Source organism: Strix uralensis, chromosome 17, assembly GCF_047716275.1.
Source record: "Strix uralensis isolate ZFMK-TIS-50842 chromosome 17, bStrUra1, whole genome shotgun sequence".
Taxonomy (NCBI): Eukaryota; Metazoa; Chordata; class Aves; order Strigiformes; family Strigidae; genus Strix; species Strix uralensis.
The window spans coordinates 12,841,337-12,867,616 of record NC_133988.1 but is presented as its reverse complement, the minus strand read 5'-3'; the positions used below and the strand labels follow the sequence as shown (position 1 = coordinate 12,867,616).

Here is a 26,280-nt window from a genome sequence, read left to right as displayed (position 1 = left end):
AATGGGCCTTCGAGTAGTAGCCATAGTCAGTGCTAAATGATCACATCCAAAACCACTCACATGTATCAAGGACAATCTATGTTTTTGGCTAAATTACAGAGTAGTGGTCAAAGAGTAGTCTTCATTACAGAATGATTAAAATCAAGATTACAGGCTGCAATGTCTGTTGTGCTCACTTATGTCCTGAGTGCTAAAGGGCTGGCAACATCACAATCCCAACATCTGTTTTCTAAAGTTCTATCAGATTAGTCCTTCTGACACACTTTTGCTTCCAGTCCAGTCTTAGGGTTGGTTGACAGGTTTTTGATTTTCTTTTGTTAATGAAAGTCTACATAGCACAAAATCTGGTTGTTTTTTGCCTTAAAAAAACACATTTTCACATTAAGAAAAAATGTGTAAGATCTTGTACTTCATCTATTTTCCATTTTGTGATGAATGTTATACATCCCCATGCTCAGTATAAGACATTATAGATTTTTAATTCTCTAACAAAAAATTGCAATTTGGATAGCTCTAAGTACCTATTGTAATGCTCAATCACCTACACAATGTGTTACTCCTCAAAGTATATGATCATGCTTTCACCTGAGAAATGTTGGTGAGATACATTTACCCTACCGAACTTCTGCATAGACGCAATAGGTGCATCGACAAAATACAGATTGCACAAAGTACCTCAGTGCCTGCATACAGGTTGGAGACTTCTGCTATCAACTGCTGTCTGCACATGGCAATATGAGCTTCGATTTGATTTTTTTTTTTTTTCCACTGTCATTGTTTAGCACTGGGGCAGTCAATTGGCATGTGACTTCAACATTATGGTTGGAAAAATACAGAGTGGCTTGTGAGAGACCTCAGTGTAGGTTGCATTTTCAGCCTAATGTACACATGGTACTTTTCAGAATTTTAGAAGGCTGATTGACCCTAAGAAGTCAATTCTAGCCCACTGTCACTCTATTTGTTTCTGAGCATGTTCCTTATTTTCTTACGCTTACTGCAGGGAATATGCTACATATCAGACAGAAAATTTCAGTTTTGCCTATTACAAGTCACAAGAGCCCATAAAGACTTTAAAACTTAAATGCCTGAGATTCCTTCAGAGAAACAAAGTCATGTAACTGCATTAAAAGTGTCTGTTGATACTCTATGCAAAATTAAGATCCATACTACTCAAAATTAAGTTCCTATATGCAAGACAAATACCTTGATACATTGTTACTAGGATGTGCTGAAGTCTAGGGCTAGGCTAGTGGTAAAAATCACTGGAAACAAAAATACCTAACCAATTCTCCTTACTCACTCAAGTAACCTTCTGACAAGGTAAAACCTGGACTTTGGGATTAAATTTCCTTCAACTTTAGTGAGAACAGAATTGAACTCTTTGGACTAAATTCATATCCCTTCATGTTACATATATATATAACCTGCTTAACTTCAACTGGATAATCTGAGGAGTAGCATAATAATCAACACAAATAAAACGTCAGAATCTAACTTTAAACATACAACACTGCTCTGGAGCAATAATATATATACTCTGCCTTGCCTTCAAACACAACCGTTTTCTGGTTTTGCGCTTGGTGTTGATTGTGCTGTTGTTATAAATTGTTCATAGCAGCCCATATTTTCATTATCAATGCATTAAAAATAAATTAAGCCAGGTTCTTTGAATTTGAGTGTGGCTTATGCATTTAACTCCTTTGGTTTCCTTTGAAAAGGCTAGCCTAAACAAATCATCTTAGGCATAGATTCTACTGAAAATTCCAGTATTGAAATATGGTACCTACAATGACAAGAAAACAAATTTCAAAGGAATAAGAATAGCTGTAGCAAAACCTATTCTGTCCAGACTTCTTTACCATATTTATGACCTTGTTGTCTGACTTCTACCTCTTATCCCTGAAAGTCTCTGCCAATGGTTCTATGTGCAACTTCCAAAACATTCTTCAGAGCATGTTATGCAAATAACATATACACTCCAGTTCAGATTTGATAAATAGGACATATCCTGCTTGTCAGTATTTCCAAATTATCTCACGTTCCATCTAATTTACATCATATTGAAATTTTCTTCACAATTCAGAGAAGATAAATGGTGGTAGTTTATGAATGATGATAGGATTAGTTTTTGGTCCCTTTGTAAAAGTTGCCTCGGAAAGAAATAGCGTTTGTCTTCACTGTATCTGCTTTCTCTTATAAATCAGATGAATTGTATACACACATTATCTACAAATTCAAGTGCAGGACATAAATGTTTGTTAGCTTCTGTGTTTTACTGTTGACTGCTGGATTCTTATATTTAAACTCATCTAGCAAGTATTTGTAGTGTCTAACAATTTACAATCAAGCAGAAGAGACTAAAGCTGTTACACATTTTTGAATGAGTTTTTCACTGAGAAATGCTTCTTTACGTTCTTGTGAGAAAAATTAGGTTAAAACTGCATCCATATGATACCCTCTTTCTGCTTTTTCCACATTTGAATTAGCTGCTACTGACAATAAAATCATGCAAACCATGACAGTACAAAGCATACTCCCAACAAAGTTCTCTGCAGTTCCTCATCAGAAATCTCTGTGTTAAGGTAGCCTTTCCTGACTTGGCTTATCAAACAGGGAATAATGTCTTGCATGAACAACTGACTTTTTAGAATCAGCCAAAATAAGTTTTAGTCATTTTATTTAGGATAGTAACTAATTATAAACTTTGATGCCTGTTTCATTAACTGACCACAGATGCAGAGAAACTCACTGATTTTGGTTGATTAGCCAGCCATAGAGGAATGGCTGTATTTGCCTGAAGGGTCAGAGCCTAATTTTTCAGGATAAAAGCAGACAGTTGTAAAAGAACTCACCATTTTAAGGAGTTGCTTTGTCATAGGGCAGTGGGGGGGTTGTTTCCTTGTTTGGGTGTTTTCTGCACTCAGTATTTCTTATACTAAAATACTTCAATACTGCTTCTTACTAAACTGCATCTTGCTTGCTGTGTGTCACAGCTGTGGTAAAGGTTTTTGAAAACTTGTTTGCTTTTGGGCCACAAATATTTTCAATTTTTGCCACAAGAAGGAGGAAGAGATGCCACCTGAAGTTATCCAGGCTACCCAAGTGAAAGCAGAAAATTAATAGGAATAAAAGTATGGCCTGTGAATTATGTTTAGAAGATGGAACTGAAGAAGTGTGCAAAATGGGAGAAAAAACCCCAGAAGATGAGGAGGCAATGACAGGGCTGGAGCTGGGTGACATACAGGTGGATCAAGCTATTTTCTTCATTTCCCTCTCTGGAGGGAAGCATATGCACACAGTAAAGTCTTGTGTTTTGGTAAGGCTCTTCTGGTTTTCTATTTTTAATATATGTTGCTTTACAGCAGGACTTGGGAGTGCAGAAACGGGGCGGTGAGGCCAGTGATGCTCCCTCATGTCGGGGAGGAATTTCTCCACTCCCCAAGGGCAGCTGTCCCCTCACTCCCCTGACCTCGGCCCCCAGCCTGGCCAGCTCGCCCCCCAGGGCAGGACTCCCCTCTCTCCTGCCATATCGACTTGGCAAAAGCTCTTCCTTCCTTCACAGCCCGGGCGTCTCACCTCAGCAGCCTCCTCCCGCCGTGAGGGGGGGGGGGTATGGTGGGTGACAGCACCGGCGGGGACAGACACCGGGTCCCGCTCCGTCCCCTCGGGGCCGCGCAGCCCACAGCCCGGGGGTCTCCTTTCCCCTCAGCGCCCCCCGCCCCGCGCTGAGGGCGGCCGTAGGTAGGGCTCCCCCCGCCCCCCTCCCCGCCGCGAGCGCCAACGGCCGCCGGCTCGCGCCGCACGGTCCCCCCCTCCCCTCCCGCCTCCTCCCTCCTCTGAGGGAAAAGTGTGTGCGCGCGGCTGCCGGCGGCCCCGCGATAAAGGCGGGGAAGCGGAGCCGGCTGGAGCCGCAGCGGAGGGCGCTCGGGCGTAGCGGGGCAGCGAGCCCGGGGGCACGGCCCAGCCCTGCCGGCTCCCCCCCCCGCCACCATCTCCCCCGGGCTCCCGGAGCTCCTCTCGCCCGCTTGAAAAAAGTTTTGCCCGGGGAGCGCGGCGGTGCCGGGGCCGCCCGTCAGCCTTCGCCCGCCATGGGTGCTGCCCCCCCGGCCCGCCCCCGCTAGGGCAGGCAGGAGGGGAGGCGCGGGGCTGAGGGGAAGGCGCGGAGCCGGCATGGGCGGGAGCCCGCCGCGGGGCTGAGCGGCGCTCCGGAGCGAGGGGTGTGTGCGGGGCTCGGCGATGGCGCGCCCGCGGCGGGCGGCGGCCGGCGAGAGCTAGCGGCGGCGGAGCCCCCCCCGGAGCCGCGCCCGGGACGTGTCCCCGTCTCCTCGGCATGGCGGGGGCTGCCCGCGGCGGCGGGCCCCGCTGCCCGGCTGTCAGCCTGCTGCTCGGAGCCCTGCTCTGCGGAGGTAAGCGGGGAGGCACTTGTCGCCGGGCGCGGGGAGGGGGGGGCGGCTGGTGCTCTGCCGGGGCGAGCAGCGGAGTCACCAGTTGATCGCGTACGGACGGCGCTGGGCTGGTTTGCAGCTACTCGGGCGGCGACTTGAACTCCTTCCTAAGCAGGCGAATTGTTTTCCACCGTAGCGGCGTGTGAACTAAATTACTCCTTCTTCCCTCTTTCCTCTTTGCCTTTTCTCTTCCCTTAAATCCTGCCTCTGGCTCGCTCTCTCTGCTGTTTGTAAATTTCGCTTCCCCTCCCGCCCCCATTTTTTCTCTCTTGTTTATTGCAGTGGTAGGAAACCTTGCAAGCTTGTATCTGACTAAAATGAGAAACAGGGAAAGTTTCCTTTCTTTCTGCCTCAGCGATGATAATATTTACAAATGCGTCTTAATTATTGCGTTGTGTTAAAGGGATCTTTTCTGTGGGAGAGGGCGTCCCAGTCCCAGCTTGGATCTGAATATGGGGAGCAGTGAAAGCTGTAAGAGGCACTGGGAGTCAATGACAGTGTTTAGGAATAGTGTCCTCTAAATTATATTGGAGTTGTGCGGTGGTAGCTCTAGAGACTGGATAGAAGCCCTGTTACCTGGGCTGGACAAGATTCTTGTTATCTTGATTAAAGGGACAGCTGAGGAACCGGTTTGTCCTAGCAGAGAGGTCATTTGTATGATCTGCTGTTTTTTCTCATCGGTGAACTTCTGTGATCAGAGAGTCCCTTTGACAAAGGCAAATCTTCTCTAAAGTGATTCAGGGATGTAAATCGTGCATGATCCAAACAGGGATTTCTGTGCAGAATAGTAAGTGACTGCCATGTCTCAACACTTCTTGTTCTCTTGCTCAGTTCATGATAATTTTGGGTATTTTCTAAAAACATACCCTTCTCCCCCTTTGGGGTGGGTGTGTGTGTGTGGAAACTTGTTAAGTTCTCTGCAATTCCTGCTGTTGTTGCCATCTTTAGGAATAAAAAAAAAATTTTGCCTTCTATGCTGTTGGTATTAGTGGTGCTGTTTGACTGACATGAGAAGATTACTAATAAAAGACTCTTCACTGTTTAGTCTGGTCCAGTCCTGCCAACCTCTCACCCTAGGGTAGTTGATGGTAGAGGCAGTCTTGAGATATACAGAAGTATCTCAAGAGTGAAGCAAGGATGGAATCAGTAGCAATTCATAACGGGACTTTTCCCACCCCGATTGGTAGGGAAAACAAAGTACTTAGCAGGAAATTGCATGGCCTCTTAATGCTGGTCATTTTAATATAGTACATTAAAATTAATGGACATCCCAGTGAATCGACATCCTCTGAAAGTGCTGATGTGAAGAATCTAAAATACAGGTTTCTGTTTTGATTGCTGCAGCCTGGAGGTGAGAATTATATTAGCCTCGTGCTCACCTTCAGAGACTGCATGAGATTAAAACTTGTAAAGAGGGTCTGGCATTTTTCTGGGGCGGCGTGTCTCTTCTGCCATGCAGCTTTGACAGTCACAAATGCATCTTCTCCAATAAGCATTTGCATTAGACTCAGTATATTGAGTTAGGCACCAATACATGGGCGTTTTCTATCTTGAAATATTTTTATAAGAGAAATACATAGGTTGTGCTTCTTAAGGGTAGGAGAAAGTGCTACAGTGAGAGGTTATAAACAACCCAACCTCGTTAAGCCATTTCTCTCCGCTGGAACCTGGGTCAGCGTTGACTCAGCCATGCTGTAAAAAAGTCAGTAGTGGTGCCACTGCTAGCAGCAGCTGCTGGGGGTTTCTGGGCTGTGCTCTTTGAGAATGAAAGAGAAAATATTACTTTCCTTCAGGGAAGAAAAGCGGAGCTTCTGAGCAGGGAATTTGCCTCTCAGTATTGCTGGGCACAGTATGATTTAGAAAAGAGCCGGTTAATTAAACTTATTAAATAAGGTGTTTGTATGGTTTCCTTGTGAGGCCTTAACAAGCATTTCATTTGCGCTCCCCTTGGGTATTTGCACTCTTTTTGTTGGCGTGTTAGGATAGCAATTGTTCTTGAGAGCTAAAGTCCAACTAAATGAAAGTCACTTTATAGCTTGCAAGCAAAAACGTTTGTAAATGTGCTGAGAAACTTACTATTATAGACAAGTTGTCATTTGCTATTTAAAGAGCTATATTTACTTCTCTGAACTCATTAGCATCTCCTATCAGGCCTGAATTTCTAAGAAAATTCTCCTGAAATGTTGCCTTAGGCTTCAGTGTGCCATTATGCTGTGGTTATTATCTGGCCAATAATGTTAATTCATTCAATCTCAAGAAAGAAGCTTGGCATTTAATTTAAGCCATGCCTCTAGTCAGACCAGGATGTATAAAAAGTCAGTGTGCAAAAGTGCTCTTACATTTAGGTACAAGCACATGTTTTACATACCAATTATTGAATCCCTGTTCCCTAGGTGGAGAGTACGTATGTGAAATCATATTTACATAAGTAAATCCCAAGTGTATATATATTCCTTTCAGGAAATGACCTCTTTTCAGCAAAGTGCTAATGCATGTTCTTAAGCCTCTTTATAGGCAATATGAGGTATTTGTGAGCTTGAAGTAAGAATTTTTTTTAATTGTTTTCTTGAATCAGAGCATAAGCGCAGACAGAAGATTTACTTTATTGTATAATGCATAGATAACTGGGAACCCTCAGTTTCATATGAGCTGCGAACTAGAACAAGAATCACAGAAACTGGAAATACAGCATCTAGTAAGTCCTAAAAAAGAGTTGAAGGATGCGCAGCTAGAGGATTGATTCATTTGCACAAGAAGTACGTATGTGCAAGAAAGTGTTGAACGTGAGCAGATGTTAAAGGTGCGGGGAATTACCAGAATTTAGGTACCTAAGTAGTGTTTGAATACAAATGCAAGCACAGTTGTGCATCCATAGGTTGGCATAGCACCTGCTTTGGTTCTGCTGCTCTTTATACCCCAGTCATGCGATATGCCCTTGGTTTAGTTATGCTGATGTGGAAACTGATTGAAGCGCTTTATGATGAATATTGTTTAATTCTGATTTTAAATTGTTGAAGCAGTGAGGTTTTTTTATATCTTATTTTGAAAGTTCAGTAGCATGGCATACCCTAGTGTTATGGAAAACTTCCTAAATTTTCTTGTTGGTAATTTCATCGCCTTAGTGCTAGCTAAGAACACAGCAGGGACTTGCATTATGTTAAAATATAACTGCATGGAGTTTTGTAAGTGTCTAATCTCTCTTTTGGATATAACACTTTCAAAATGGAGATAGTGCTATTAATATTCTAATTTACTTTGTTTTCATATTTGGTAGTAGATCTTAAAGTTTATGAGACACCGTACTTGCCTAGTAAAATACCCAGCAGTTGTATTATAAATGTCTGTTCAAGCATGCTTCTAAATGCATGACTGTGTGATATAAAATGTCATACCTGTAATTGCTTTTCTAATGCATAAATACATGTCTGGCTCTTGAATTAGGGAACTAAGTATTTGTATGAAGTGAAGTAATAAACAGCCAGACCATTATGTTTTCTTAAATGGCTAAATGTTAGTAAGTATTGACAAACTGTGTTCATTGAGATGAAAGGATGGGGGTTTTACTGAGAATTGAGATTTAGTTCTGTGTTTTTCTTTTTAAACTCTACTGACAAAGCAGTAGTTCAGCACCACTGGAAAGGTGACTTGTAAGGAATAGCTAGAAACTCTGAATAACAGCAAATTTGCTAGAAATGTTGGTATACAAACTTTCCTGGGTAGAGTTCTGAAGGTAGTGCCCCTCTGCAGTAAATCTCTCTGAGCTGTTGTTTGTAACTGTGGTTAGGGTCATGCCTATTTAAGGCAGTTAGTCAAGAGACAAATAAGTAACTGAAAGTTTGAAATCTTCAGAGTATGATCGTGCCATTGAAGAGGTGTCAGAGAATTGTTGTGCTGATCCCAATTTTCTTCAAGGCTTTGGTGAACTCTTTGATTTACTCATATGCTGAATGCAAGTTAGTGCTGCCACACTGAGATTTTGGCAGTAGTTCACATCTGGCAGGCTCCACTAGATGTGTCCTGGCTATTTTGAGAGAGACAAAAAGCAGATTATGATAAAAGATGCGAAAGTAAAAAGGTAACAAGTTGAGAGAACTTAAATGTGTAAAGACAGTAATTGAAAATCATCTAATATCCATGTTAAAAAGGTGAATGAGAATGCAAGAGAAAGCAAACACATATTGTGGATGATTTAAAATAATACTTGTCCATCAGTTTGAATGAGACGCTTACTGAATACTAGGTAGATTTGATACCAAAGAGGAAAGTGGATTTAGTGAAAGGAGAGCTGTGTAGCAGGAATCAGACTGTGCCTCTACTGTCAAGAATACTACTGTCTTGCTGTTTTCATCGGTCATTTCCTTCTTTCTCTCCCTGTCTCTCACCCACTGTGATTGTCATTTTGTTGGTGAAAGACTTGATTCTGGTTTGGCCACTTTGTCCAGTGGGACCTTTTAGTTTGCTTACTATCTAAACACTACAGTGATGCAAATACAGGTAACATCTTGTGATGCTATAAAGTGTTAACTTAAGGTGTTTGACTGAAATTTGAGTGCCATGTCCTTCATAGTGATAAGCAGTAACTTTCTGGCCAGAAAACTTGCTTTTGTCTAGTTCAAACTCTTGTCCTGACTTGCTCTTACAGGCCTCAGTCCTTTATATTTTATTCAGTCTTCCTTACAGCCTCAGTACCCTAGCAAAACAGTTTCACAGTGTTCAGCTCTTCAAGCAGTTGTACTGTTTTGTGTTCTGTGGACTGGCTCAGGCTCTAGTGACAGATGTGACCCCTTTGAAACAGGGACGGACAAATGGCGCATTGAAAGTTCATAGCTTCTGCAGTCTCCTCACTTAGAGGTATCTGGTAAAAGCCTGCGGATGCATCTAGCTTTGGAAATAATTTCAGTCCAGTAGTGCCTGTGTCTGTTTTAGTTAGCAAATGGAAATACTCTCTCTTTATCTATTTGTTCACATTTTTTTGGGTCAGTACACAGCCTCAGGTCACCATTTTTCGTTTCAACTGTATCTAGTGAAATGACCCAGTGAGTCTACTCTTCTATTTTCTTTGCTATTCTAAAGCATATTAATCTGTTGAGCTTGAATTCCATAAACAGTGTCATCCCCATCACTAAAATTACAGGCATCTTTGCAGCACTGGTCAATTAGGTGAACTTTTCTTTAGGGAAGTACATTTTGACTAAGTGGTTCTTTGCCACTACACTTAAGAAATGTGCTAATGTCTTACTGTTGCATCACTGACATCTTGGGTCAGTAACTTTGTGCTTAGACACAATCTTTTCCAGCACTTCTTTTGCTTGAATAACACAGATCATGCTAATCGTAGTTCCACTGTCATTATCAAAAGCGTTCTCTTACAACTGTGCAGTTTTAGCAGCTTGACAGATGTAAACAGCTAGACAAGTCTCCTTAAGTGGACGCTTATACACCACAGTAAGAATTTAATCTGATTTTGCCATCCGCTAGTGTTACGAGTGTCATGTGTGAGGTCAAACACCTTTTTTGTTAATTGTTTCTTCTCACATAATATTTTCCATGTTCTTCTACAGTTGTTATAAAGTTTCTATCATTCAGGAGAAGAACAGCATGAAATTTTTAATGTGTCAATCATAAATACATTAATGTTTGTTGTTACCAGAATTTTTGTGTTTGGTGGTTTCGGTTGTATGTTCTTTAAGATCAGGAAACACAAACCTGCTGCGAAGGGAGATTGTAAGTGAATTGCCCTTTTCAATACTATGAAGCAAACACTAAGCCCCAAAACAGTGGTTTAGAAGTTGGCATTTATATGAAAACTTTGAAGTTAAACAAGAATGTAAGCAGGGAAGCTTGCTTAATTATGACTTTGAAAAAAGTTTATGCTTTTGGATGGAAAAAAAGACTTAATGGTCTTCTGGCACTTTTAAAAGTCAGTTTCTCTGTGCATGAAGAGAGAATCTTAGGTAAATAAAAGGTAAGCTGGTATCCCATGATACTGATGCAACAGAGGGCTTGGGTTGGTCTGCTAGATTCCGCTCATTAACTGCAATATGCAATCACAGAGTATAGGTGTTGAAATATATCTGCCAATACATCTGCTATTGTTATTACTTAGATATTTGTTGCATTTTTCTGCTTGATAATATTTTTCAACTGAGCAGTTCTTCATTTGAAAATATTTTTGAAACTGATATAATTTACAAAACAATGTACTTTTAAAATTGTGCTTGCATCTAAAATTTGCTTCGATAATATTTTTTGACGTTAACTACTTCACATAAAATTATCAGTTTGACTTCTAGTAAATGTATTCAAATAAAAATTGATAATAGCATAGCTACTCTAAGGAGCACATCATTAGTATTTTTCTGTAATAGTGTTTTGATATTACAAAAATGAATCAGCTCTCTATAACTGCTATGAAAAAATTTGTCATTCCAAATGACTTTTGAAAAGCATTTTAACTTTACGTAACAATTTAAATTTTTTTTCTTCTGATAGAGAATAAAAGTAAGCTTCAAAATGTTAGTTTTTGTCCTTGTGAAATTCCATTTTCCAACCAGTTGTATTGCCTGAGGGTGCAGTTTCTTACCAGCTTGAGCCAATGTAAATTGATGCTGCCAGGTTTCTGCCCTCTCCCAAACTGAGCAACCCTCTTTTTGTGCCAACTCTGGCATGCCTCTGATTCCTCTGTAAGCTGCTTCAGGGAGATAAAGCACATAAAATACTTTTTTCTTTTTTTTAATAAAGGGTATGTTTGTATCACCTTGGGATCAACTTACTGCTTGTATAAGCAAAAAATAGGATGGGCCCAGTGGGGGAGGGACAGCTTAAACAAATATGGTACTGCAGCCTAGCACTTGCAGTGGTATGGCTTTAATTTGTTCGTGGGACACTATAGAAAAAAAAAAAAAGGGATTGTTGTGGGAGTTGCTTATGTTATATATCCAATGCAGGATATTAAACACTGAGAGGTTAGAGAACATGAGGCACTTGGTAAACGATGCAGCTTTGATTTCTGTATTGGGTGTGTTTTCTCATTTTGGTGATTCTGTATCATTTTCAACAAATAAAAGTGAGGCTTACATTCATGTATCACCATTTCCTCATGCAGGTAGAATGGACTTCTTGATGCTTAGGAAAAATTATTTTCCTGAATTCAAACCAAACCAAATACATGCCATCCCCCCCACCCCCCCAAAAAAAAAAAAGCCCCAGACTCCAACTTCTTTGCACTGTTATTGCAAACAGGACTGGTAGCACTGCTTCTTATTAGAATTGCCATTAAAAGAGTTTGGGTTTAGTTTCTTATAAATTCCCCAACCATTAACTGTTTCAGCTAAAATATTCCATGCCAAGCATCTGCCTGGGATTGAATACATCTTTTTCTTTTCCAGAACTTCAGCCAAGAGTTCAGTGGTTTACAAGAACAGAGCTAGTAGAAGGGGGGTAAACTGTATTTTCCTTTGTTTAAAAATAGTTGCTACAGTATGTTGTGTTTTTTTTTTTTTTTTTTTTTTTTGCCAGAGCCTGGGATGCAGAATGCATTCCTGTAGTAGTGATGTGTTGTATATGGAGGAGAAAGAGAGTTGGCCAGGTGGGGTGCAGGCCTGCTGTAATGACTCCTGCTCCAATGCCCAGTGTAACCTAGATCCTTCCTGTTGCCATCAGTGTGTATGGAGTCAAGCCCAACTGTTTCCTGATTTAATTAATGATTTTAATTCTTGTTGTCTGCAGCTGAATCACTCTGTCAGTCATTGTACAATGCTATTAGGCTTGTGTTGAGACTTGTGTTGAAACCTAACTGACCGGTGGCCTGTATTTACTGGGCTCTTAGAACATGCTTGTTACATACACTTACTGCAGTGTTTGCTCAGTTGGTGGTGTGTATGTGCTGGTGGAGAAAGTAATTATGTCTCATGCATCTTTATTCTTTTAAACCTGATTCATTTTTGCACGACTTGATGTGGTGCTTTTTTCTTTATAATTTCATATCTCTGTAGAAAGAGCCAGAATGTTTGTTTCTGCTCTGTAGGACCAAATGACCTATCACTCTGCTGGCATGAAATATAGAGTAGCAAATACAATAAATAACTACTGTGGAGAAGGTAATATAGTATTGACTTCTCAGTACCTGTTAATTTTCACTGATTGGAACATCAGAGAAGAGGGAGATTGAATTTGGCTGCCCCTTAGTGAGGGTGGATGTCTGCTTGTGAATAGTATTAGCCTGAAAACTCATGAAGGTTTTCAGTTTTGCAACAGATTTATGTAAAAATTTGTAGAGGGACAATTTGTATTACACTTTTTGCCATCCTTCCTAGTAACTTTAGGTTGCCATTCCTCACAATTCTGAATTTTTAATGATGAGTTTGATGTAGGATTTCTTTCTTATCTGCTTTGCTCTTCCGGTGGGTACTCTGAAACTTGATGATGTGTTTCACAGCTCCAGGTGTGCAGTATCGAACTGTTTAGATGGAAAAGATGCTTCTCTGTGTGTAGCTGTAATTTGGGATTTGGACTTGGGTCGTACAGAGTATGGGTAGCATAACTAGAAAAGGCTCCACATTTTCTGGAGACAGCATCTGTGCTATAAAATGCTTGTTCAGTGAATTTCTATGTGACATTCTTTGGCACTAATAGGCAAAGGGAGTTGCACACGCCTAACGTAGGTGTAAAGCCTGTGCCTCTTGGAAAAGCTGATGTGACATTACATGAGTTTGTGATTGTTCTTGATTGGGTCTCTTGTGTCTTTCCTGGAATGTCTTTATTGTATATCTTCAAATCTTAGTCCTTTAGATGACAAAACTTACTATTAAAAAAAATAATAAATTGTGTTTTATTTGGCAGAGCAACTAATCATTATATTTTCCATCTTTTATAAATGTTCAAAAAGACAGTCTTTTATGAGAGTTGCTATTGAGCTCATACTGTTTTAAATGCCTTTGTGCTTCTGTTGTTCATAATCATCTCATTGACAATTTCAGAAGGAAATCTATTAAAAGAATTCGGAAATAGGGAGCTCTCTTCCCATGTATTTGTGTTTAGCATGCCCTTTTCTCATTCCGTCTTGGCAAGAAAAGGAATATTTTAAGGGGAAGAGCAAGAAATTGTAAGTAGGGTTCCCTGCTTTCTTTAATTCTCTCTCCAGCTGTATGTGCAAATACGAATGCTTAGGTAACCTCTCATTTAATTTGTTCATCTGTAAAATGGGAATGACTATAGCACTTGATTAGCTTTTTGTTATCATAATGTGGGTAGAACAATATTTTCTTCTTTGGGGTAAAATTGCAAGTTCTTTTTACAATAATGTCTGCAACTCATTAGATAGTAATGTGAATTATTACTGTTTCATTTTTACCCAGGAAAAAACCCCACTCTGATATAAGATGAGCTTCTCATGATGATACTCAGCAATTCACTGGAGGTGCTCGTTAGTCATATTTTCGTATTCATTTCATAAACTAATGTGGTGTGATTTGGAATGTCAGCAAACTAGTAGAAGGAATTTTTCCATTTGTGTGTGACATAATGGAATTAGTATAGTCTCTTTTTTCCTTTGGAGTGTCACAAGCAGTCTGGAGATGAAAGGAGGGTGCTGACTGGTCTTGAAAGACAAATGCTGGTCTGGAAGCACCTATAGTGCAATGTCCATCTGGAAGGTCTTACTTTATTAGATTATACAGTTATTCAAAGAACCACAGATTTATGGTGTTGCCTTGGCTATTTCATGGATTAAAGTTGGATATCACTATATTTCAGGCTTAAAGCTTCACAAGTCCTCAAAGCTTCAGGCTTCCATTGAACTTTAGTCTTGGTTTTGAAAATTCATTTAGAATTAAATTAGCTGTAGTGATGAAACTGTGGCACTTTAATAGGAAGCATCAGATGACATTTAAACACGATCATGTAGTGCAGTAATGTCAGAACTGGTGTGAGGTAAAAGTCATGCCTTTAGGCGATATTGTTCAGGAAAGTCACAAAATGCAAATAGTTTATTTGAAGAGTACTTACATTGATTTGTTTTTGTTTTATTTGGGGAGAGGAAAAGGATTCACTTTTGTCAGTAGCATGGATGTGTAAAGTTGGACTTGAATCTACAGTTCTGAGTGACTGTAATACTTTGGATCCTGATCTAGATCCTGAAATGGATCTCTCAACTTTGTATATTGAATCAAACTGACAGTGGTCCAAACCCACTTAAACTTTAGGACTGTTTTGACCTTTTTTTTTTTTTTTTTTGTACTTTGTGGCTCTTGCACCTGCTCTCTACATTTACCATTTAATAAGAGGATGTCAAATTGAAGCCTTGGGTTACCAGTGCTTATTAGTTTCTCTTGACTTTTTGTCGTTCATTATTTTATGACTGTGGACTTTTCTGAAATGAAAGATTAGATTTTAGTGCTAGAACCTGTACATGAATAACTGCCAAGACACTGACATGAACTGTGAGCTGATCACATTCTAGCTCTTTTGTAATGAAGCAAATTCTGCTCCGTGGGCATTCTGTCATGCCCTACATATTGCAAGTGAAAGCCTGGTTCTACTTATTTCAGTAGGAGTCTTGCTATTCATCAAGATTTCAACCCACATATATGTTGCTCTGTGTATATATATATATATATAACAATTCATGGTTGCTTGGTAAAGTGTCTTCAGTCTACCTCATTTTACCATCCAATTTCCCTTCCCCTGAAGGGAAACAGGTTTGATGAAGAGGACATTCATAGTGCTATTCACATCCAAAGAACAGTTTTGTATGAATTCTTCTTTAACAGCATTTACATATTCCTTTGCTGAAACATGGGAGCTAGTTCAAGATGCCAGCTATAATTTGGCACTGCTAGACCCTGTCAGAGTTGAAGTGATTTTGGAAATATCTCTCTTTTCCTTCTAAGGTTTATAAGTTTATAAAGTGATAGGTCCTGTTCACATAGTTCAGTTTCAGCATCCTTCACGGGAGGATGTTTAAAACGATTCATCTGAGTCCAAGTGTTCAAATAATTTAAAGTACATTTAATCCACATTATTTGGCTGTTACAAGTAAAGGCATTTTAAATATATTTATCCTTGGCTACTTATTTCTTTGTGAAAACTAACATAATAATATGTAACCAGAATTTTCAGTTATTCTGCCTCGTGTCTTTGTGCTGGGTTTGTGTGTGTGGTGGGGTTTTTGGTAGAGAGGGAGGGGACTACAGTGGTGGCCCCTGTGAGAAGCTTCTTGAAGCTCCCCTGGCTCCAAGTCAGACCCGCCTCTGTGCCAAGACTGAGCCAGTTAGCGATGGCTTAGTGCCTCTGTGGTAATGTGTTTAAGAAGGGGAACCTGGAAGGAGGAGTTGGAGTTGTGAGGTGGATAGCTGTGTGAACACTGAGGTCAGTGGAGGAAGGGAGGGAGGTGCACTGGTGCAGCCCGTGGGGAGAGGGCAGGCTGTGCCCCTGCAGCCCGTGGAGGTCACCAGTGGAGCAGATGCTGACCTGCAGCCTGGGGAGGACCCCACGCTGAAGCAGGTGACTGTGCCCGAAGAAGGCCAGGACTCTGTGGGAAGAAGCCCCTGCTGTTGTAGCTCATGCTGGGAGGACTGCAGCATGCAGGAGGGACACGTGCTGGATCATCTTGGGAAGGGCTGTGGCCCGTGGGAAGGACTCGTGTCAGAGAAAGTTTGTGGAGGACTGTCTCCCATGAGAGGGACACCACGCTGGAGCAGAGGAAGAATGTGAGGAGTCCCGCATCCACCCCCCCACCCCGAGGAGGAAGAAGCAGCAGGACTGACTGCACCTCCCCATTCCTTTCCCCCTGTGCCACTGGCGGGGAGGAGGTGGAGGTGTCAGGAACAAATCTGAGCCCCAGAAGAAGGAAGGGGTGGGCGGAAGGTATTTTTAAGATGTGGTAATGCTTCTCACTGTCCTACTCTGTCTGTTAAGCGGTGGTGGTGTTAGTGTCTGAAATAAATTTATGTTTTTTTTCTTCCCCTAATGAGTCAGTCTTTTGCCTGTGACTGTAATGGGCGAGTCATCCCTCTCTGTCCTTATCTCAATTCCTGAGCCTTTTGCTTTATTTTCTCCTTCCCAGCCCTGAGAGGGAAGGGGCAAGTGAGTGGCTGCTTGGTGCTTAGTTGCACTCTGAGCTCAAACCATGCCAGTCTTGTAGTAACCCTGTACAGTTTCTGGAGGCAGACAGACAGGCTCAGGTGTTTCAGTGGAAGTTTTGTTCAAAGTTTTATCAGCATAACAGTTGTTCATTTCATCTATGGCTTTGTTGGATAATAGTTCATGTAGTGTTTTCTGTCTTCATCTAACGCTGAGTACTCCTGAATGTTAGTATTCTTTGTTTGGTATAGCTGAGTGATATGAAAGGGGTGGAGGGTGGAAAGCAAGGACGATATTTTCATTGGTAGACTATAGAGTTTGGGTGTTTTAGTTCTTACTGGTGGTTGGAGTTGTGTCAATATCATTGCTATAGTTACTGTTACTGGTGATCTAGTTAGTGGTCTTTGGTGTTCAGGAGGGTGCTTCATCTGACCAAATGTAGATGTCTGCTTTAGAGTGAGGTGATTTGCTCTCTGGGTTTCGGCTGGAAGTGTTGTCTGTATCTCTTTGACCATGGGGGGAGCCACAACTTGTCTATACATAGATGTTGATATTATAGCATTGTAGTGTAGGGGAGATTAATGCACGCCATATAGACTTATTTTTCAAAGAGTACATGGGCCTGTAGCTTCTGTTAAGTGGACAGCACTTTTTGGAAATCCATCCTATTTGCACAGATTCAAATTCTAACTTAAGTATATAAGTTAAGATCCTAAATTACTCTGTGTTCCTATGATCACAGAAAAGTAAGAAATGCTTCCTGTGAGTGATTCAGGTTGGTGTGATGTTCTGACTCCAAAATGGCCTTTATTCTTCCATCATCAAAGTCTTGCACAAGTAAGATCCATGTTTAGATGCCTCAGTTACGTAGAATGGATCTGGGCATATATGACTTAAGTTGGACACACACAACAGAAAATCTCCCAAACTTGAAAAATAATGAAACACACCAGTTAACATTTAATGCACAGAAATACTAAAGGACATAACTGGAAAGGTCCCTTTTCTGTCACCTGTGCTCTGTTATGTGGATTTGGTTTTCCAAAGTTGTTACTCTAATATATGTCATCCAACCTTCCACCTTCTTAGAAAACAAGTTGTGGATTGCCAGCCTATGATTTTGTGCATTTCTAATAATCTTTGAAGAAATATACTTAGGTTTATATTGAAATTTATATTCTATATTAATATGGCACAAAAGAAAATAGCACTCCATGTAAGTACAGGGTGAATATGACACCCTCACCCCCTTACCTTGTAATTTTGAATTTGTCTCGCCACATTTTAGATTTTAGCTGCTCTTAACTGAAAATGAAATCAAACAGTGTGAGCTTTTGGGAAACTGTTTTGAAGAAAGAGAAAATGCAAACCACATGGTATACTTACAATGTGAAGACTTAGTGAAGAAATCCTTCTTCATTGGAAAAATGAACTCTGGTGGGTTTACTAAGCAACATTTCAAAGCAGTTTGAGATGAAAGGTCTGTGGTCTAATTCATTGCACATGTGATATTTCCTAATGGGTCGGTGTTATATTGAAAAAGAAGTCAGGGAAGTGCGGTAAAATTGAAGGTTTTTTTTTTCTGAATTGGTAGTTTAAAAAAATGAGTTTAATCACATTTTTCTATCTAAAATGTGACAGATATCTGTATATTAGAAAATCACATCTAGATGAACTGTTCAACACTTTCCACTATAAATACCCTTTTAAAATGGGACTTACTCAAGCTGTAGCAGTTTTAGCATGGAGTTTTCCATGCTGCATATTTTCGGACTGATTTGGGAAGGTTTCTGTGAAGTGGTTCAGTTGTTTCTGAGAACAAAGCCAGCTAGAAATCCTGAGTTCTAGCCAGCTAGAATAATTTCCATGAGCAGCACTATTTGGGTTAAATCCTGTGATTTTCACTGTTAGAGGCAAAGATAGATGGTGTTTTCCTTAATCTCTCTTTCTGAAGTGATGATGATGTATGAATGCTAGCATTCATTTTTACTGAGTAAAATTCATGACTGCAGATAACTCTTGCAAACATGTCCCTGCATTAAAAAAGGCACATAAAAAAGGGGATAAAAATATTTTTGAAGCTGTATAGCTTTTGGTCTAATTCCATGAAAAATCTATTCAAAGTTGCCAGACTTTTAAGTCTGAAAATTGGCTTTAGTCTATTCTTAATGCAGAATTGAGAGGGTGACAGCAGCATTATTCTGAGAATCTTGTCTTTGTGGTGCACACTGCATCTCAGCTACCAGAGCTGCATAGGGGTTTTCTTGGGTATGTTCCTCTTTAACTGTCATAAGTCATCATGGGCCCAGTTTCCGGGGCAAAAGCTGCAGAGCCACAGAGGCTCTCGCATGCTCTCAGAACTACTCCTTCCTCTATTCTGTTTCATGCAGAAAAGGAGGAGGAAGCAATCTCGGGGCATGACAAGGGTTAAGGAACAGGTGGTTATCTACGGGACTGCTGTCTCATTTTGTACACAGGATGGATAGCTTCCTGGGAAAAAATCCCAGTTTTTGTACTGAAGGAGGTTATTGTCTGTGGACTTCTGCTTCATTTGTTAGAGAAGCTGGAAGGTGTGTAGATGTAACAGGCTCAGCATGGGTTTAACTTCTGAATCTGTGTAGAGAGGAACTTTGGCATTTTTGAGTATAAGCAGCCTCTGTGGCTGTCACTGTTTTTCATTCTCAGTGTTGGTGACAGCATCCTAGAACATATTTTTAATAGCCCTTCAAAGACCACAAGATTGTCCTCATGAGCCAAATGCAAACTACAGAAGGAAGATAGGCAGAGTATATCTGGTTCTAAGCATTTTATGTTACCTCTCAGAAACTTCCTTGGCATTCAGGACTCCATTTTCTGAATCCCTTCTTTATCTTTACTTGCTGGATAAGTTTGCAGGTTAACTTGTATCTCATGGAAGGAGCAAAGATTGTAGGAAGATAAAACGGAGTTTAGTAATACTCTGGGGAATTATATTCTGTTCCTGACACAGAGTTAGTGCTTTGCTTGGAAAAAAAAAAAAAAGCGCCAATTTTTGTTATGCTTTCATATTTTTATATAGCTGTCCCTAACATAAGCAAGGGATTTGCTCAGACCTTACGCTAATACTGTATTCTTCAGAAAATCAGCCCATAGGTTTTCTAAATTAGGCATCTGTATTAGCAGATGCTTCTGAAACCGTAGTTACTAATTTTGCTGTGCTGCACTTCATTCACCCTGACAAAATTATAGAAAATTCTGTTCCAGGAAAGTGTTGTGTAAGTAAATGTATTAATATTTCTGAAGTGTTCTGTATAGTAGCATGATAAGCTGCATAAAAAGTTTATCAGAATTTTAATAATTCAGTGCAACACTTAAATATTGTGTCTTGAATTAATGCATAGGGTTATACATAATGATAAAGAAATGGTGAGCAGCTGTCCATTCTGTCAGCCTTAGGCAGAAGTTCTCTGGAAGAAATAATACGTCATTAAAGGCTGTATCTTAATGCATATGTATGTGGGGATGAATTAAGTTTAAGTCTGGATTTCCTTATTACTTTTTTAGTGCTTTCCTTGGCAAACTTAACATTCTTTTTTGTGAAGGAACCTTCTGGCTCATTGTAGGCTATTCCTGCTGCTTTTAATATCCTTTGAGATTGATTCATGAAGTGCCAACATCTTGAGCTGTGGAAAAAGAGTAAGAATCCTAAAGAAAGACCCTGGATACATGGGAATAGATTTGAACTCAGACTCTTTCTGTGCCACTTTGATCTGAAAGAGACATCTTGTGATTCAAAGAGCCTTTACTGTTAATTAAGGCCATTGATTCAATCAGTTTCATTTTGATTAGAAACTGATAGCATTAGCAAAGTGTATAAAGACAGCATCTGGACCAGGTTTATTGGAATAATATTTTAGGAAACTAAAAGTGGTTTCTCACATAACTTTTGAACATTATGTGATAACTACTTAGAGGAAAAAAATCTTTGCGGGTAGATGAGCTCAAGAACATTTTTATATTAGTGACATTCAAGTGACTAATGTCCTGGTGTAGGATAGGTCAATGTATGTTTCCATTTCACTAGCTGACAGTTCATCACGGGAGAATGAAGTTGTGAGGAAACAAAATAAAATGGCAATGAAGAGTTCAGTGGAAGGATATTAGAATACCTAGCATAGCTCTAGGGGATGGTGGTGGACCCACAATGCAGCCACCTCGGAGCGGTGCATGTTTTGAAAACTTACCAACCTCAGCTGTCATGGGAAGAAGAGCCTGTGACTTTTTTGGCTTCTTTTCATTAGGTCTTTGAGCAAAGTGCAGGAAAAAAGAAAATCAAAGTGATGTTTCCCTATAAACTAGTCAAGTGGCCACATTTATGACTGGCTGTATGTGCTTTGAGTTGTTTGAGAAGTATCTCTGATTTAGGAACACTTTTATAAGATGGGTCTCGGTAGCTTTCTGGTGAGATAGAGCAGCAGAAACTGTACAAAAATAAATGATAAAACTTTATTTGTCTCTTACCTGTGTAACTTTACTGACCTGCAAGAAAAATAATAATGGCTTCTCGTGTGTAGCCTGAGAAGCTAGGATTGAATGGAATTGGACCCTTTGGCAACATGGCAAAGCTGCAGCTCAAGGCTTGATCTTGCCAAGGTCAGTAATCTTGGTATTGGACTTGCAGCTAATACAGTGTAGTGGCTGGGACTTACTAACTTTCAGTTCAATTAATGCTGCTGTTCTGTAATAATTCTTAGTTATCTCTGAGCAGGTCAGTTAGTGGATTCTTCTCAGCCCACTGTAGTTACTAACTGAGGTATGCTGTTAAGGAGCTACCTTATTTTAGAAGAGGAGGACAAAGTTCTATACATGAAAGACATCACTGGATAGCGATTGAGGCCATCTGAGATCTGATTCCTGACTTTTTCTGGAAACATCCTTGTTTCTTCCTTGATTATAGAAAGTGCTGAAGGAGACCCTAAATTAAATGCTTAGATTTAATGGAATTGATCTGTGCAGGCGTTTGTCATTTCCCATTTTATTGTGTTCCATTGTGTCACACTGCATGCAGAAGAAATATTTTTTTCCCACCAGATTTCAGATGCTATGGAATTCCCTAAAAGTTCTTTGCAGCTGTCAGGGAATGAGGATTGAACACACTGCAGAAAAGGCTGAGCATGTTCAAGGTCAAGAATGGTACTGACCTATGTGATTGATACTACATGAATTCTACAAGAACCTCTCACAGTTTTTAATCTGATGCATTTTTTAGGTCTGCATTTAAACTTTTTTCTAGGCTCCTAAAAATAAAGAAGTCAGAATTCCTTTAAGATCTTTGTAAACATTCCTGCTAATTAAGCTATTAAGAGTGGGGTTGGGAGAATCTATTTACAGATTTTTTGAATGTAACATTAATGTTTTGAGAATGCCTTTGTCTGTTGTATGAAGAAGTTCCTTACAGTCAGCTTACAAAATAAGACTTTGTTCTTTGAATGTCACAGTGGTAATTTCCTTCAATGGGTGGCAGAAATAGGGTAGTAAGACGCTCCATTAATTACTTCAGGTTTTTGCAAAAGACAGGAAAATATTAAGTGTTTAGAGAGAAATAGAAGCAAGTGTCGTCTTTTAAAGTCTCAAGAGAAGTCTATTCAATGGGTATAGAGTTCCTGGATACTTCCTAGAGTGCCTGTCAGTGCCTTACGTGATTATATTTTCATGTGTTTACTTACATATCAACAGCAAACTATAGTGCAGGAGATTCCTGATAAAGCAGGTTTTATCCTCATATCCTTCTTGCAAGAGGGCTTACTTGAAAGAAAAAGAAATATTTTGTAGGCTTTTTTGTTTTCACTGTGTGAACATAGACCAGTTATTTGTAGTTCTGATAGCTTCTTTCTGGAACCTGTTTTGGTTTCCTCTGGAAACTTACTTTATTCTCTCACTTTTTTCCTCCTTAGATACAATCTATTTAAAAAAAACAAAAAAACCTAAGGAAGTGGTGGTGTTCAAACAGTTGTAACTGAGAACAGAAATCTTTGATTTAGACAGCACAGCAGTACACCCTGTGTTTCAGAAGCATAAACTTTCCTTTAATAAGCAGAAGTGACCTGGAGGGTTTCTCATAAGTTTAGTGAGTGGAGCGATAGCACAGAGATTGGATGCATCATGGTATATTATAAAACCCAGAATGAAATCCAGAATTTTCATGCAGACAGTGAACCCAGAAGCTCTGCTTCATTCAAGTCTCCAAGATGATCTGCAAAGCACATGGGACTTTGTCTGCTGTGTACGCAGAACAGCTCAGTATATCACCAAAACAACATCAGGCAGCTTAATTTGCTGCTATTCCTATTCAGAGAGGCTGCCCACATCCAGATTATCAGTAGATACATCTGCAGACATGCTGTGCTTCTTACCAGTCCCTGGACTTGTTCTCAAGAGCTGTGTAGATACAGCCAGTGAGCTCTCTGTTAGTTATGAAGGTAAGTCCACAAATTCCATGCCACGGGTACCAGGTGTAGATTTGGGTTCTGGCCAGATTGTCCTTGGCAGGACAAAGTTTACTGGCACCTTGTTTTATACTTTGCTTGTTTTTTAAATGTGGCTATTATGTTGGCCGAGTTCCCATAGTAAATTATTTTTATGTACCTAATTCATTCTCAATGAAACAGACCAATCCATTAAGGATTCTGTACTAAAAACTGTAGCTCATTATGTGTTCTTGTGGTGTATGACATCATTAGAATGCCACAAGTTAATTACATTCTTAATTACAGCTTTGTATTGAATTAGGGACCTATTATACATAGAATAATTGAAAACCTGCTGAGATCAAGTCTGGTAACATCTAATTGTATCCCATGATTTTTTTTCCCCTAAACTTTCAGTAAAAACTGGTATTTCATTTAGCATGGTTTTAATTAATTGACATGAGAAATGTAATTAGAGCTGAGGCAATGGACCAACTATCTTAAAACAATCACTTGGAAATTAATCATATTTTGGGGAACAGTTAACAGTTTCCAGAGCAGGAGCTACTCTGCTGCATTTCTGGAAAAACCTTGAGCAGGCATAATTGAAGAGAGGACTCGCTGCTCTTCAGAGAGAAGAAGGATTCGAATGTTTGGAGACATTCACAGTGCTCTTTCAACCTAAGGAAACTTGATATGCTTGCAGCTTCAGGCATCAGAAACCCAAGAATAGCACAGGAAGAGAACTAAGATCTAACGATTTTCGGCGGTATTGTACCAGGAGTAGATGATGTTACTGGTGGCCTGGAGGGCTGAGAAGTTCTTTCCCAGCTTTTCTTGGCTCCAGTGGTATTACCTGCTACCTGCCAAGAGCAGAAGAGTTTCACCTTAACATCACTGAGAGCAGGTTGTGAGTTGGACTTCTTGAAATTTCTGCCCTTGTTTTCCAATTCCCATCCTATATATGGATGTGGCAGAATTTTTTTGGGATCTGCTTTGCTGTCCACCATCCAAAGAGCACTATTGCAGGTAACAGGAAATTTTTTTATTTCCTCTTTTCTTTCTTTCTGAACATGTTAGCTCATTCTTGCCCTTGATATCAAGACTGGGTAGTTAGCAAACTAGACAGGACCTGGTAGTGAGAGTGGTGACCAGTTAGTGGATGAACACGTTGGGCATCTTTTCTGCTTTTGACAAAAGTCTTGTCTGTGATCTTAGAACTGGCTGGATTTTAAAGAATTTATCTGAGAAGGAAATGCTACTGAACAGTATTTTCAGTGACAGAATTTCTGAGGCTGACATCTAATCAGAAGATTTGGGTCTGTCCCTCTTTTTCACTTCCTTTCGTAGAAGCCTTGAAAGTTGTTTAGTTTTGTATTTTGCTTTGTGTTTTTGTTTGGTTTTGTGTGTTTGGGGTTTTTTTTAATGGAAGCCATTTTTTTTTTTTTTCTATCGGTATATTTCCATAGAGACAAAGCATTTCATTTAAATCAACCTGCAACAAAGCTTTAATTCTGGGGTGAAGAATAATACTCATTTGCTGTTTGCAGAAAGATTTGTTTCAGGACATACAGTTGTTATATTTCCTATGTATAGCCTGAGTTAAAGGATCTGACATTTTCCTGTTTGATATCTCTAAAATTAATGTGCACATATTTAGACTTGCCTATACATAAATATGCATATGCTTTGTTTATAAATGGAGAGCATATGCAAGGATAAAACTGCTGTGTGAGAGCAGGTTTAAGAGATCTCGCTGTGCTTGGACACAAGCAGAAAAACACTGGGTACATCAACTGAAAACTGGCTGGCAGCCATAGCACATAGAATGGAGGGAATGTTTGTCTAAAAGACTAGATTGTGTCAGGCGTGACTAAGCAGGAATTTTAGCTAAAATGCGTTAGCAAATTGAATGCTTAGAGGAAAATGAGAACGTTCATGGTCTTATCTTTGTTCACTTGAGACTGGATTTGATTTTTAATATAAAAATCAATGGGGGGGGGGAAGGAAGTTCTGCAGAGTGTTTCCTGATTTTTAGGAATGCTGATATAGGTGACTGCTGAGTATTTTGCTATGGTTCTGTTTACATTCCTTCTGGAATATGCATGCCTTTTAATAGCCTTGTCGCTCATTGAGCACTGGGCTGTCAGTCAGGTAGTAAAATACTTTAATTACCCCCATGCACTAGACAGACCCAGTGAGAGAAAGGGTAGGACCGGATAAAAGGAGTGCACTTCAAGTTTACTTTCTGATTGTCAAAAGAATGATAAACCATAAGTCCTGGATATTATTATCCTTCCATTCTCCATGAATGGCATTCCTGATGGAAAGAGGTGTTGGGGTGTACATACTTTGCAGGTCCTGCTCTTTTCTGAATCTCTGCGGTTATGGGAATGGCCACTGCAAAGTGATAGCTTCATGGAATAAGTTATCCAGCAGGTCAGATGATGTAGAGCTGAGAGTGGAAGAGATTTTCTCTCCTTGATGTAGGACCATTATGTGTTTATGGCAGACTAAGATGGTATTTTTCTTAACCTCTTTTCATTTCTTTGGAAGTGTGTGTGGGTTGTTTTGTTGTTTTTGTGTTTGGGTTTTTTTTTTGATTTGTTTTGTTTTGCCATCAAAAAGATTTTCTTTCAGGTAGAGGTCTTTAGCAGTTAAATTGTGCTTATGTTGAGTAAATGATAACCCCTGTTGCTATAAGGTTTCTGAAAAACTGTCTCAATTAATAAACGGGTAGGAAACTTTGCTGAATGACCCTGCCTGCTCAATCTCTTACTCACTTTTTCTTTTATGGACTGCTGTGTTCTTTGTTCACTACTTTTCTCATGTTATCCTTATTGGGTATGTATGCGAATTGATGAACAATTGCCATATTCATATTTTTGTCATCTATCTAGGCTTAGTATGTAAAACACTGCTGCTCTGGCAAGGTTCTGGGAGCTTCTGGGATGTGGAAAACAGGGCTGCTGGAGGCTCACAAACTAGTTAAACTCTTCTACCTATTAGTTAAATTCTTCTACCACTTTATTTCCCACATTCCTGGAAATACAGGGAAAAGAGGATTTAACAATGAAGCAGATATGCTGTGGTTAAGAAGGAGGAAAAAAAAAAAAAAAGCTGTTGGAGCTAGAAACCATTACCTGTCACTGAGCTAGTGCACTCAGCCTAGCCTAGCACAAGCAATTTCCATTATATCACTGGATGGAGCTGGGATAGAGCTGAACAACTTGTTTCTGTGCTAGGAATGTCATTGTAATAGTGTTGCTGGAGTCGGTGGGAAACAATGTTAGAAACTTTATGCAAAG

General features: G+C 40.0%; 1 protein-coding gene across 1 annotated transcript in view; it reads left to right on the top strand.

The window, feature by feature from the left end:
* Positions 1-4,231: 4,231 nt before the first annotated feature.
* The window catches only part of TMEM132C (transmembrane protein 132C), a 222,007-nt gene continuing 199,958 nt past the window's right edge, over positions 4,232-26,280 (top strand). The window contains exon 1 of the mRNA XM_074887463.1: positions 4,232-4,406. Within this exon, the coding sequence (XP_074743564.1) occupies positions 4,331-4,406 (76 nt within the window). The 5' untranslated portion in view covers positions 4,232-4,330. The remainder of the gene's footprint in view (positions 4,407-26,280) is intronic.